The sequence below is a fragment of the Pieris rapae genome, chromosome 7 (assembly GCF_905147795.1).
Source record: "Pieris rapae chromosome 7, ilPieRapa1.1, whole genome shotgun sequence".
Classification (NCBI taxonomy): Eukaryota; Metazoa; Arthropoda; class Insecta; order Lepidoptera; family Pieridae; genus Pieris; species Pieris rapae.
This window is the reverse complement of record NC_059515.1, coordinates 1,242,952-1,256,518: the sequence shown is the minus strand read 5'-3', so window position 1 is coordinate 1,256,518 and position 13,567 is coordinate 1,242,952. Positions and strand designations below refer to the sequence as shown.

Genomic DNA, 13,567 nt, shown 5'->3' with positions numbered 1-13,567 from the left:
CGTGATTCAAACATTTACTAATTCACATTTATAAGTTTATTACGATAATATAATTCCTAATCCTAGATGAGTAGATAAATAGAAAATACTCTTATAAAAATAAATGCAAGTCGGACATTTTAAACATACAAAATCTTACAATTAGTAAATATCAATAAAAATACCTAAAAATATCACAGAGAAACGAAATTAAATTTCGTCAAAATAATCGAGAGTATTAACTAAACATATAAAAATGTAAATAATTTAAAAGATCCAGGTATACCAATAACAATTAACTACGAAAGAGGTATTTTCAAGGGCGTTTACATCTAACAATCATTATGACAGACACAGAAAATACGATCTTTATAATTGTCACTGACAGTGCAGGATCCGAGGCCTTTGTAACCCGATATAATGTTAATAGAACCCACAAGTTCCATTTCAAGACCGCGACGCAATACTTTTGCCTCATAAACCATCTCCCCTGGTGTCATTTTAATTGAAATTACGTAATATACGTTGACCTTCTCATCATCATAGTAGAAGTGTACTCGTTCAACACTCTCCAGGCTGGTCTTCATGCAGCTTGTGCATGGTTTTGTCACAATTGTGTTAGTCTTATTCTGGATGCGATCCACAACAAACTGAACAACTTTCAGCCCGTTTGAGTCGTGCTCTGCGAGGGGATACAGTTTGTGACAACTACACCACTTCTCTTCAATTAGTACGTCTTGACAAGTGCGATTACCGGGTACAATGTTGAAAAGACTTTCGTGATTGTTAAATTTTTTGTAGTATTCTGTGTTTATTTTGGGTCTACAATCAGATAATTTATATATGTCTAACATCGTTTTGTAAACGTCATATGGGGTGACCAATCTAAATTGATTTACAATCATTGACTTGTATTTCTCTGGATATTTGGATTTAAACGATGTTGGTGGCAATATGAAGAGTAAAGGCATGCGGTCATCGTAATAACCCTCTACATTCAAACGATCCTTTCCAAATCGTACTCCGTGGTCACTGAAAAATATAACGAATGTATTTTTCAGGACGCCAGTGTAGAAGAGACGGTTCAAGAAATTTTCGTAGATCTTGTCCACGTCTTCTGGGTGATTTGATGGGTTGTGACTAAATGAGTTCATCCAAAACAATCCGAAAAACGGGTCATCTCTATAGGTCATAGCGAAGTCGTAGGCATAATCAAGTAACTGTTGTCCAGATGTAATTTTGCCTGAACATAAATATGGTGTTCCGTCGCAATTCTTGTTTTTTTCGGCTATTTTGAAAAAAGGTTTCATATAGTGGTCAGTGGGTTTAATTGTCAAAGTATAGTTCTTGCTGAATGTATCCGGCAAAGACACGTAATCTTCTCCATAAGCTGTCACATATCCAAGAGAATTAAATGACGTCCAAAGAAGTAGATCATTGCAGGGGTCCATTTGACCCAGACACTTGTCCGAAAATACTTGAAACTTTAGACCAGTTAATATCGCCATTAAGTTTGGAAATGTGTTATCATCAACCTGAAATTATATTGATAAATAATTACATGGAAAAGGAAATATGTACTGATAATTGTCAAGTATAATTGATATGTGTGATAAGGCAATATACCTTGTGATATCCCCTGTAGCTTAACCAGAAGTTACTTTTCATAAAGTTGAGAGTTTCGGTCATGGTTTGAGCAAATCGTGGTAAAGACATTGAATCCATTCCTATCATTAGTATGTTGAATCGCGTTTCACATTTATTTTTCTTCTGGGGTCTCTTCTTCTTGCAGAACGCGTACACATCATCGTAAATCACATGTGATTCGTTTTGACTATCGTAACCAAAGCATTGAACGTTTACAAAGTCACTTTGTAGCATAAAAGTATCTCCATTTTCACATTTGTTACAACTTGAATACCTATACAGAAATAATTTATTAATATATTTCTTAATTATCAATGGTGTCGGATTTCTATCTACTCACTGACATATGTTTAAATATTGAAGCGTGTATATAATTTTATTATTATTATTTAAAACAAATAAATATCTATAAGGACAAACAGGATTATGTTTATATTTGACTTACTCATCACTATCTTCGTTATCATCATCTCCCTTCATATAGAATCGTAAGCAACATTCATGGTTTTTATAGCTTGTATTCTTCTTTAAAACATCATCTTTAATTAAAACTCGAATGTTACTGGAATCAATTCTTGTTAAAAAGACCAATCTTTTTCCACAAACATCTGGTTTTGCTTTTCGTTCCCTTTTCTTGTATGACACCATCATGAGGGGAATCTTACATCCGGGTGTCCATAGCATATGGGCTGAAATGTTTTAAATAGATTTAGTATGTACGGTTAAATTGGTAACTTAAATAATAAATACCTAATAGAGTGCTTTAATTTCAACCTATCATTACTTAATATTTAACTGATTAATCGGTATCTAGTTAAATAATCTTCATTACTATGAATGGTAAGCTCACAACGTTCTCATACAATATTTCTATTGTACGTAAGTCTTATACAAATTAGAACGGGGCCTTGGCTAGTCTGAATAAACTAAATTATTTACGGTTGGTATTGTCCTCCTCCATAGAATAATCCGACTCATTTTCAAATTTGTACAGTTCGTCTAATGGTATGTGTTTCATTGGCACTGGTTGCTTTTTTTCAGCGAACTTGTGCAGATCCTTAGTGAACTTTGAGGTCGTATGGTGAGGCATCACGGATGTTGAATATGGTGCTTTGTACAGGTGGTATATTATCAATGTGATTAAAATCGATCCAACAGTTACCACCCACAAACTTGTTTTTAGCTGCCTCATGTTGAATTTTCTTAGCCCGTTTAACCTGAAATTGAAACATCCTATGATGTGACAAACATCGAGAACATCGGGGAGAGTTTCTGGGGAGAAATGGATGGAGGGAAGAACAAATGCAAACTGTATAACAATGGATGGAAATAACAGTAATAGATTGTATAACAAAACTAACATCTGATTTTTAATTTGTAGTATGGAATAAAAGTGGCTTCATTATGATTGTATAACCTACATGCCTATGCGTATACATTTGTTTGTTTATTTTCTTATATTGTTTATTAACACTTGCAGCAGTATTACAGAATACAATAAAAATAGAGTATTATAGAGTACAATAAAAATAATTAAATAAAAATGAGAGCAACTGGTAGCCCTATCGCCTTATCAATCTCATTCTCTTGCAACCATTGTAAGAGAGACAATTTATTAGATGAGCGCAGAGCGCAAAACTATATAAGACAAAACTAGTGGAAAAAAAAACAATGAAAGAAAATTCAAAAGTGCACAATGGATCTTATAATACAACTAATGGTGTTCGAGAAAATGGTTCAAATTAAAGTTTCAAAATAAATAGTGAAATAATCAAACATAATTATGTATAGACTATAGGTACTTCGCTTGATTATCGCGCTATAGTTCATTAGAATCTCTTTAGCAGATATAAAAGTTAATTTATTTAACTATATTTGAGGTTCCGTCGTCGTCCTTAATTAATTTATAGATAATTTTATCATTAAATATTCTTAGAATATTATTTTTATTTTATTTGAAGAAGTCTAGTAGGTATGAGGGTGTGCAATTATTTAATCAATTACTGTCATTAATTCACAATATTAGCGCGTTTAACCAATTTAAAAAGGCATTAAAGTTACATATTAGAGTGAACATAGTAGAATAAAATTGGGACGGTTAATTGCGACGTGAATCTCGCTCGTATATACTTAAACATAGTCATAGTCATAGTCATAATATCTTTATTCATTTAGGTAAACATGTACACTTATGAACGTCAAGAAAAACATAACATAAAGTTTCTCATGTAAATGAAATACGTTTTGTAATGAGAAATAAAGTTCTTTAAACATTATTATCGTTTTATATGCCCAAGTTCAAAATCAACAGAATCTTCTATCAGGAGTTCAGGCGCCTCTCACTCAGATTTTTCGCGAATTCAACATATTGACCGCTACTTATTCAGAGCTTGATATATTCTTTATAAAGTTGATAAGAACGTATTGAGTACCTAATCCGAATATTTCCTATAAGAAAAGAAAATACCAATTTTATAAGCTAGCAACGCACTTGCGAACCTTTGCTATGTGAGTCTATGGGCGGTATAACAGCATGTGATCCTTCTACCCGTTTGTTATATAAAAAAGAGTAATTGATTATTTTATGTAAATTTTATTTTCACCACACAAGATAATATATTTAGAAAAAGTCTAGTACTTTAATTAATCAATTATCTATAATATATTTGGCTAATTAATTGTATTGAATTGAATAGAAAAACTTTATTCTTAACGGAAATTAACTGGCGAATTGGATTAATTTACTACTAATCAAATATTCATAAAAAAAGCATTACACGGTAGATATGAGTTTCTTCGTGCTAAACTTCAAAGTGTTTGAAGTTTTATAAAACCTTGTGCCATTATAATTAAATCACGAATTATTAACAAATAGCATACGTAAGCTTTGATGATTCACGGTCGTCACGATTATATAGAAAAAAATCTAACCTCGACGGTGAAATACACTTTAACACTTTGAAAAAATATATGCAACATTTTGAATCCATTAAACACTGTACGTTGAACACGGCAATGACTTCGTTAATGAAAATTCAATTCATAGTCTTGTTTAATAAACAATTGAATGCTAAGAATATTTTTATTTGTAACGGGCCGATTTAATACGAGATATATCTGTTATTGTCTTCCTGTGTATTCTTTGTATAGTCGATATTTTTTATTTTTTCTTTATAATCGAGTCTTTATCAAATTAAATTATTTAAAAAGTCATTTGAAAATTACTACATAACTGTCTGTCTGTCACTATTTGAGTGTTGTTAAGTATGTAAAATGATAAAATAGAACACTGTAAAGTATTTTCATTTTATTCATGCCATATTTGTGACCTTCATATATTTATTGTTTTATTTATATTTATTAAAGTTTAACACGACATACATACTGCTACGATATATGTTACGTACTATTTTATCATTCATGTACGACAATTAGGGTACAAACATAAATAATAAAATAATTTATTACAAATAAAATACCTATAAATTGTTTAAAATAAAAATACCATAAATAATTAATAATTATGAAGTAAGACAATCAATGCTCCATTGATTTTCGAGCCAACAGGCATCACTAGTGCAAAAACCTAGAGCGGCCGCAGGTTGGAAAATGTTAAAGTATTTCCTCCAAATACTTTGATTTTGGTCCTCCAATCCTTTCCTCAAAGAATAAGTATCGCAACTATATATATATATTTATTTATTTATGTATATATATATATATATACATAAATAAATAAATTATTAATTATTTATATATATATATATATATATATATATATGTATATATATATATATATATATACATAAATAAATAAAATCAAATAAATATCGCAAATAAATAAATAAATAAATAGAGCGAGGAAATGCTTCTAGCGATAAAGGTACACTGCCACAGAGACCAAACTTAAAAAAAAATTCATTAATATTTCTTGATTTTATAATTACAATGTAGTTTAAGACAATTGTAAATACTGTATATTTGATTGTTCATATTGCCCCTTTCTTAGTTAAAAAATATTATTTCAAACCTCCAGGGGATTTGTTCAACAACCACTGAGTCACGGGGGCGGTTGAGGATGTTAAATTTAATTTCATGTTAGTTAATAATAATTACCCTACTTGTAAAATCCACATATATTTTCGTATTTATTAATTTTTAATTACTGTTACTATGTAAGTTAAGAATAGTGTAAATATTGTATTGTGTGTTCTATTCGCTTAAATTGTTAATACCGGCAAAGTTTAAAGAGCAGCCTTGTTAAGTGGTTAGGCTTATGAGGCCGACTATTGAATGTCATGCGTTTAATTCCCGGCTGTGTACCAATAGGTTTCTATGCAAAAATAACACTTCGTACAGCGTCAGTGTCAGACTTAAAAATCAACCATATTATGTCTATGCTATAAAAACATAGAAAGATTTGCAATCACTAGGTTATATATAAAACGATTACTTTTTATTTATTTAAAAACATTTTTTAATTATTTTTATATAAATAATTCAAAAATTGTTTTATCAATTGCCGGGACTCAATTTCGTGCTATTTTACTAACAATTAGAATGTCTTATCATTATTAACAGATATATCACAACAGATATCACAACACAAAGTAACGTCAGCGCCCAGTTTCTATACCATACGTGTATGTATGTATGTATGCACACACCATACGTGTATCCTTATAGGATTGATAATTTTAATAGCTCGTATTTATAGTCACATTACTCACCCAAAATTTGTTCTATAATTGATATCTTACACTGATTATTATATTACTAGTCTCACAGGTCCAGATTCAGACTTACGTATAAACCCTGATATAACAGCTCTCCAGCTATCCTAGGTTTTCAAGCATGCGCAGAAGTTCCCAGACATCCAGGGGCCAAATACAGGACTCAGGACATGCGCGAAGCTGTCTCACCGAGTAATTTACCTATATTAGCTTAGCCGTACTATATCTCAAATATATATTGAGATAGATTGCGACATACCTGATAAAGGTATGAGTGACTATGGTTTAGGGTAAAATATAAATAATTAGTATTTTGGTTTTTTAAATTACTAAAGAAAATTTCATTTTGTCGTAGAACGATTTTGACCTAACATATACTTTCAAAGTAGGCACACATTATTATTTATATTTTTGTATGATAAGATCAGAGTGTATGTTTGTACAATCCTTATAACATTTTCGCAAAGCTCGTAAGTTAAATATTTAAAAGACGCCCGGGCATGCATATGGTGCATTAACGACTCGTACTTGATACGAGCATCGAACTGACAAAACCTAATTTAAAGAAAACACTTTTTCGACGGATTGAAGCTATGTATAAACAAATAATTATTGACCACGCACGCTATAAAGGACGCGAAACGTCGGAAAAATTTAAAATTATGTAAAATTATTATAAGTTTATAATACATAGCTTCGATCCGTGCAAAAGTGTTTACTTTAAATGTGTAAAAGTTATGTTAATAAAAGACTTATAAAACTAGACTAATAAAATTTCCACACAAAAATCAATGGCTAGAACAATTTAAAATTAATACATCTATTCTATAAGTTTATTTTATGATTTAATGACCATAGCGCAAATTTAATCATTTTAGCAAATTTAATCTGTAACTAACCCTATTCCCTAATAAAGATTGAGATCTAGACTTCAATATATGTTTGTCGAATATAAGAAGAACATATTATCAAAATTGCTTAGTTGTTATTGGAAATTACATTAATATATATTTAATATTATAAGTTTTAATATAAACATAAAATAACTCAATATTATTTTAAGTCAATTAAAAGCTGACGTATGCGTCTGCGCAAGATTGTAAAAACCTTTGCTTATAAGCTTATTTAAATTAATAATGCATAATTAAATTAAGTATACAATGTTACATACCCAGAAGTACACACAACCAATAAAGGTCTCTAAATAGTGGTACAGCCTGGGAGGCTGCACCTTAAGCTTTGATGGCTGGGAATTGCAGGCCACGCATGCGTGACGCAGCTTCGTCGATATTTACTGCACATGCACCTTGCTATCAATTATATTGATATTGTTATTAGGTCAGGTGTCCTATCCAAGACCCCGGGGAGACATGCGCACTAATTAAAGAAATTTTTTTTTCTATCTATCAATGTTTAATTACTGTATTAGTACTATGTAGGTTCAGAAAATTTTGAATGCTGTATGTACGTATGTAATATATGTGTTTTGAATATATATATTATATATTCATATATACGCCTCACTTATTTAAAAAAATACCATTTACTGGGATCTTTTTACAAAGGCAACTCGTTTCCTCGTCTTGACTATAAAAAAAGAGACAAATAGCAAAATAGTATTATTTTGCAGTTCGAAAAAGATGACCAAAACAGTTCAGTTGTGATACACACTAAAACACATGACGGGAGACATTAAAATATATGGATAAAAGCATCATCTTGCAAATCAGGTTGGAGTCAGTTCTGACTGAGTTTTAATAAAGTTTGTGTACATTTGGAGCTACCAATTTTGTCGAGGTAATAGTCGGTATTAACCATTGTCGTAGCATGTATCCAGCGTATCGAATGCGATTGTTTTTTCCACCAATTGATTTATGTGACTGGTGATGAAATACATCGTGAGGAGACCGGCATCTGATAACTCAAAACGTCGACGGCGTATGTCAGGTTCAAGGGAGTAAAGTTGACCACCTATTTGCCTATTACAAATACTGCGACACAAAAATTTATTTGAGTAGATGACAAATCGAGTAATTTAATTACATGACATAAATATTCTTTTTTAATAATAATTAACTGTCATCGATATTAACAACTTTTAGCTATACTCCCAAATACATGCACACACCCATCCACACACTTATATATTCAGACATACTCATTAGCAGTAACATGTGTGAATTTAGTCACAATCTTTTTGTCATGAATAATTTTTTTATTATTATTTCTTAAAGGGATAAAAAATAAAATTCAGTTTTCCTTAAAAATATAAATATAATTTATCACATTCACACAAACACATTATATTACAATAAGTTACATCACCGACACTCTCATTAAACTAAATCTAGAAGACTCTCCTTATACTTAAAAGTGCAGTAAAATAAAACATTCACAAAGCTACTGGCTGACAAACATCTTAAAATAATAGACACAGAGTATATAATTAGTATAGGCATTTAACAAATCAAACAAATCACTAAATTTATGTATAATTTTTTTTTAAATTGATAGTAAAAAATTTAAAATTCATATCCCGTAACATATCATGAACAATTCAAATATGTCATAATTAATACTCACAAAATAGTTTGACAGCTCTTGAAACTAGAATGACATTGACATCTGGGATCTTACGTCATTTGAGAATAGTCTCGCAAAATGTAATTTTCAATTGGACTATGGAAAAGCGTGCTATCAAAACTGACATTAATAACGTGACAAACTATCGCAAAGTTTAAATTGGTGGACTTAATCTATGTATTTACAGCTATATGAAAATGAAATGCAAGATATAGAGTATAACTCGTCAGTCTTATGAGCGGGGGTTTATAATCGGTGTACGTGCCTTTATGAATTCTTTATATCAAACAAAAGATTAGGCATATTGCTATTATAAAGAAATAATTGTAGAATATGCAGAAATTTACGACCGCAATTATCTAATGTGATCTTTCCAGTTCAAGGTGCTTCTGGTGCTAATGGACATCCTGAAATAAATGATTCATTATTTACCACAAACATTAGTGTATCCTGTGAATGGGGGGAGGGGAATGATGTAAGTAACAAACATGGGTCGCCTTATCATAAAAACATTTGGAACGATTTTTATGAAATTTGGCTGTTCTAAGTTGATAATAAAAATAATATGATTATTTATTTACACTTGTACAAAATATGTTGTACTGAAAGCAGAATAAAATGAATTGAAAACGTCTGATGGTTGATCTGATGAAATCGTGGCAGATAAAACTTTAAAAATTTCCAAAATAATAAAATTTTATATATTACGCAAACCTACATATACTCTTTAATACCAAGAAGTTTATTACTATTAGATAAGTACTAAGTATTTTGTGTATATAGGTAGTTTGTCGGTAATTATTTAAAAATATAGAGCAACACGTGAAAATGGTGAATATTGTGTCAGTATTGAAACAGTTGGTTTGTTCAAGTGTTTAATTATATTTGGTGTTTGGTTATGTCGCAATTTCATAGTCTAAAAATAGATAGCAAAAAGTTAAATTTCGGAGTTGATGTGAAAAGATTTTTATTTAGAGCTTAATATCTTTCTAGATTTCAAATTTTAAGACATTTACAAGAATTTTTTGTGTTTAAAGATTAAATTTCCTGAAAATAAAAAATACAGATGTGAATAGTGATAAAAACATTGCCAATGTAACAATTAAACTCTATGAAAAACCTCGTAAGACGAGGTTTCTGTATATAATCAGAAAAAAAAATTTGACTGTGTTAAGTAAGAAGATAACTTTGTAAGTAGTTTTAGAATAGATTGCAAACAAATAATAGAGGTAAGACGCCGAGCAGCTTGTGGCATGACATCTAGCGATAAGAATGCATAGGTTTTTATCTATTTTATTTTTTCGCTCATAGTCGCTAATGCGTATCATGTCTATGTCTTCTAACTATTTTTTAGAATTGTATCCTTAACACTTACTGCAGACTGAGCAGGCTATCTCGTCACTGTTATCCCCACAACCATCCCGGCCCGAGCAAGCCACGGCTGTGCTTCGACATCGTCCATTACCACAGCGGAGCGGGCAGAAGTCTGCTGCGCGCCATCTATCGGACAGAAATTAGTTTAACAAGTAAATAAGAGAGGGCGCTGTAATCAACTTTGGCTAATTAGTTAAATTGGGATACGATAAAAGATGGTGTTAAAAATATAATTTGGGACTTTTTAGTGTAATAGTTATTTAATTTGATTTATTAGTAAAATCATTGCATCTCTGCTTTCACAGCTGTGAAATTTATATGATGATACATAAATGGTTTTATTATTTTTTTATAAACCTGAAATCAAACTAATATGCATACCTAGATTGTTCATTACATAGATGAGGTGGTTCGTCTGACGCGTCTTTGCAGGAAATGATAGCATTACAGAACTCGTACTCAGGGAGGCATTCGCCCGAGTTGCAACGGAATGTGTGACGTGGACAACTGAAAGATAAAATCAATCAATCATATGACAAATAAAACTCCTTCTCTTTTTCATGGCCTAATAAATCTCACCGGGATTCGAAGTAGGGAACTCAGACTTAACATTCAAAGTAGTAACTCAGGAATGGAATGCTTAAACGCGATGCATACGAAATGTTAACGGTGAATTCAACATTCTAATTACACTTTTTAAACGTGTTGAATGCACTTTGTATGAAGGAATTAACGTTATAAATAGATTTGGTTTGTAAAGACTAAAACTACTGGACCGATGTCAAGAGTTTCTTCACCATTAGAATCTGCTACTTCATGTCAATTCCATGAATACCTGAGATAAGGTTTTGGTTTATTTTCTGTTTTATTCCAGATTATGTTTAGTAATTCTGACATACATAATTTTGTTTTTTTATTTCTATTTTTATCTTTTCCTTGATAGGGTTGCCTGGAAGAGTTCGCTAACATGTGATAAGAAGGCCGCCCGTTGCATCCCTTATAATCTTTATGTTATTTGTTTTTCTTTTAGTATGAAGAAGAACAAATATACATATATAATATTCGTAATATGTATGTTTAAAAAGAAATATTTTGTTTTAGATTCGATTCTTTAGGTTATTAAGTATCTATTAAGCGTTAACTTTAATTTATTTTGTTTATTAGTTAGTTAGTAGTTTTTGTGTATTATTGGAAACGATGCTTGCTTGTCATTAAAAGTTTTAAACGAAGATTTCCTGTTAGAACATTTAGCATTATAAAAGTGTTGTTTTCAAATAAAAAACGAACTCTGAATGTTGTATATACATATTTCACTACAATGCAACATATTCGTGAATCATTCATATAAATATATTTTTTTCTATATATTCTTAGGCGAGACGTTTTTGTTGCAGTGAGTACCATGCTTTACAAATTTTATTGAAGTAAGTATATATGTACGATTTTTTGCATTCTGCAAGGAAAATTAGGAATGCAATATAGAGTAAAATATTTTTACATTATTATTATTACGACGTGGGTAAGGAAAAAAATATTATATTTTTTTTGTAAATAAATACATAAAAAATATAGAGTAAAATCATAATATGTGTAATACTAAAATATTTTAGTGAATAATATATTTCGAGCGATCTCTTCCAGGAAACCACAGTGGAAAAAATTTATAAAATTTGATAATAATAAATATGATAGGGTCAATTACGGGCCACTGACATCATAATAATAATCTCTCTGATATTTGCGCGACAGACAGTCATGTTGCAGATGTTTCAACGCAGTGGAATAGTGTATCATCATGCGTGATTGTGGATTTACAATGAACAGAAATCTTCGGAGCAGTGAGAAGCAAGCCCAGGAAATTTCTGAGCTTCTGAAAGGAACTGCTATCTAAATAAGCCAGGAATTACAACGGACTATCAGACCTCTACGTTCGGAATCTGAGTCCACACATACATATGTTCTAAAGGATTTGCCATGCAGGTTAACTGGTAATACCAAGTATTGTATAACATATTGTGGGATGAAGGAATGTGAACGGTGAAACCTGTTCAGTATCTATTACGTTGAAGTAATTATAAGCGTGGGAATTGTTTATTTACACATTTCGACGCCATTGTGGGACCACATATGACGAATTGCAAGGTGACGTGACTTCAAAAAGGGAGGCCTACTTGTACACATTTGTCGATTAATTTCCAATTGATAAAAAACTAAAAATAAGGGTAACTTAGTAAGGACCAACAAATAAAATATCAAGAGAAAAATGGATTGATGAAATAAAAAGACAAGGTGGTGAAAAATGGATCACCAAAGTAAAAGACAGACAGATGTGGAACAAAATGACGAAGGCCTTTACCCGTAATTATTTCTGATTTTGTTAATTTATTATTATTTATTTATTACTTAAAATTTTTAGATATTAAATACTAATTATGATTGGAATTGAAATTAAAGGATAAATAAAATAGTAATATGTAGTTTATTTTTCCCTAAATTTGCAATGCACATATTATGTTATAATTAATCATATGATACTTGTTTAAAATATATTATTCATTATGGAAATATATTTTTTTGGAGTGGTAATTTTTATTTTGTTTTATATAAAAGGGATCTGGAAATAATATATGTAAAATTGATGTATGTACCTTAATAAAATACATAACGACTGCGCATATAAAGACTGTAGCCAGATTATGCCTATACCTAATTACAAAATATACTTGGCTATGCAATATAACATTTGAATTTAATACTTCAAAATTACATATACTTACACCTGAGTAAATATTTGAATAATAATAATATAGTTTTATTACGGTGCAAGCTTTTTTGTGTTACAGAAGGCAAACAGGAGAAATGTGTGGCCGGCCTTTTGAGAATTGGTACGCACGTTTCTTGGAGGACCCTAAGTCGAATTGGCTCGGAAATACTTCTTCTACTGGTTCCACATAGAGCTGATGAAAATACTGCCTTAAGAAATGCGCAGTTGAGGAACATATTGTGTTTTTAGCCATTTCCTGCCAGTTACAATGACTTGTGTGCAAATGTGTCATAGACAATTTGGTTGAGTATTGAATTGAATATTTAAAGTTTTAAACTACATGATTGGAGAAGATTTTGGTGACCTCGACCATATTTTCTTTCCTTATCCCAATATCACCGTACCTCCATTCTGAATTCCTTACAATTACTACATGTTCTGTTTCCGACTTAAACCTCCTGCGTTTTGCTTTAGGTACCCTTAATTG

At 30.8% G+C, this 13,567-nt stretch overlaps 2 protein-coding genes across 4 annotated transcripts in view; both read right to left on the bottom strand.

Moving 5' to 3' along the window:
- Positions 1 to 5: 5 nt before the first annotated feature.
- Positions 6 to 7,612, bottom strand: LOC110994643. 2 transcript variants are annotated; one of them, XM_022261430.2, is made up of 5 exons: positions 7,531 to 7,612; positions 2,566 to 2,843; positions 2,072 to 2,315; positions 1,606 to 1,900; positions 6 to 1,514 (listed from the first exon to the last, which is right to left on the bottom strand). In XM_022261430.2, the coding sequence occupies exons 2-5, from the start codon at positions 2,816 to 2,818 to the stop codon at positions 312 to 314; spliced, it is 1,995 nt and encodes a 664-aa protein (XP_022117122.2). In that variant the 5' UTR covers positions 2,819 to 2,843; positions 7,531 to 7,612; the 3' UTR covers positions 6 to 311. The 2 variants fall into 2 exon arrangements, with proteins under 2 accessions (XP_022117122.2, XP_045484844.1); XM_045628888.1 differs by lacking the exon at positions 7,531 to 7,612 and adding an exon at positions 6,357 to 6,566.
- Positions 7,613 to 8,619: 1,007 nt separating this feature from the next.
- LOC110994644 overlaps positions 8,620 to 13,567 on the bottom strand; it is a 38,581-nt gene continuing 33,633 nt past the window's right edge. For both annotated transcript variants that reach the window (XM_022261431.2, XM_022261433.2), the window contains exons 8-10: positions 10,698 to 10,823; positions 10,318 to 10,442; positions 8,620 to 9,349 (exon numbers count right to left, since the gene is read on the bottom strand). In XM_022261431.2, the coding sequence (XP_022117123.2) occupies positions 9,321 to 9,349; positions 10,318 to 10,442; positions 10,698 to 10,823 (280 nt within the window). In that variant the 3' untranslated portion in view covers positions 8,620 to 9,320. The remainder of the gene's footprint in view (positions 9,350 to 10,317; positions 10,443 to 10,697; positions 10,824 to 13,567) is intronic.

What these genes read in the sequence shown, in the direction of transcription:
- LOC110994643 (XM_022261430.2), bottom strand. Translation starts at nt 2,818, where the DNA reads ATGAGGCAGCTAAAAACAAGTTTGTGGGTGGTAACTGTTGGATCGATT. An exon ending in GGAGGAGGACAATACCAACC is followed by an intron (nt 2,316 to 2,565) that starts GTAAATAATTTA and finishes AAAACATTTCAG; the next exon opens with CCCATATGCTATGGACACCC. An exon ending in GCTACAGGGGATATCACAAG is followed by an intron (nt 1,515 to 1,605) that starts GTATATTGCCTT and finishes ATATAATTTCAG; the next exon opens with GTTGATGATAACACATTTCC.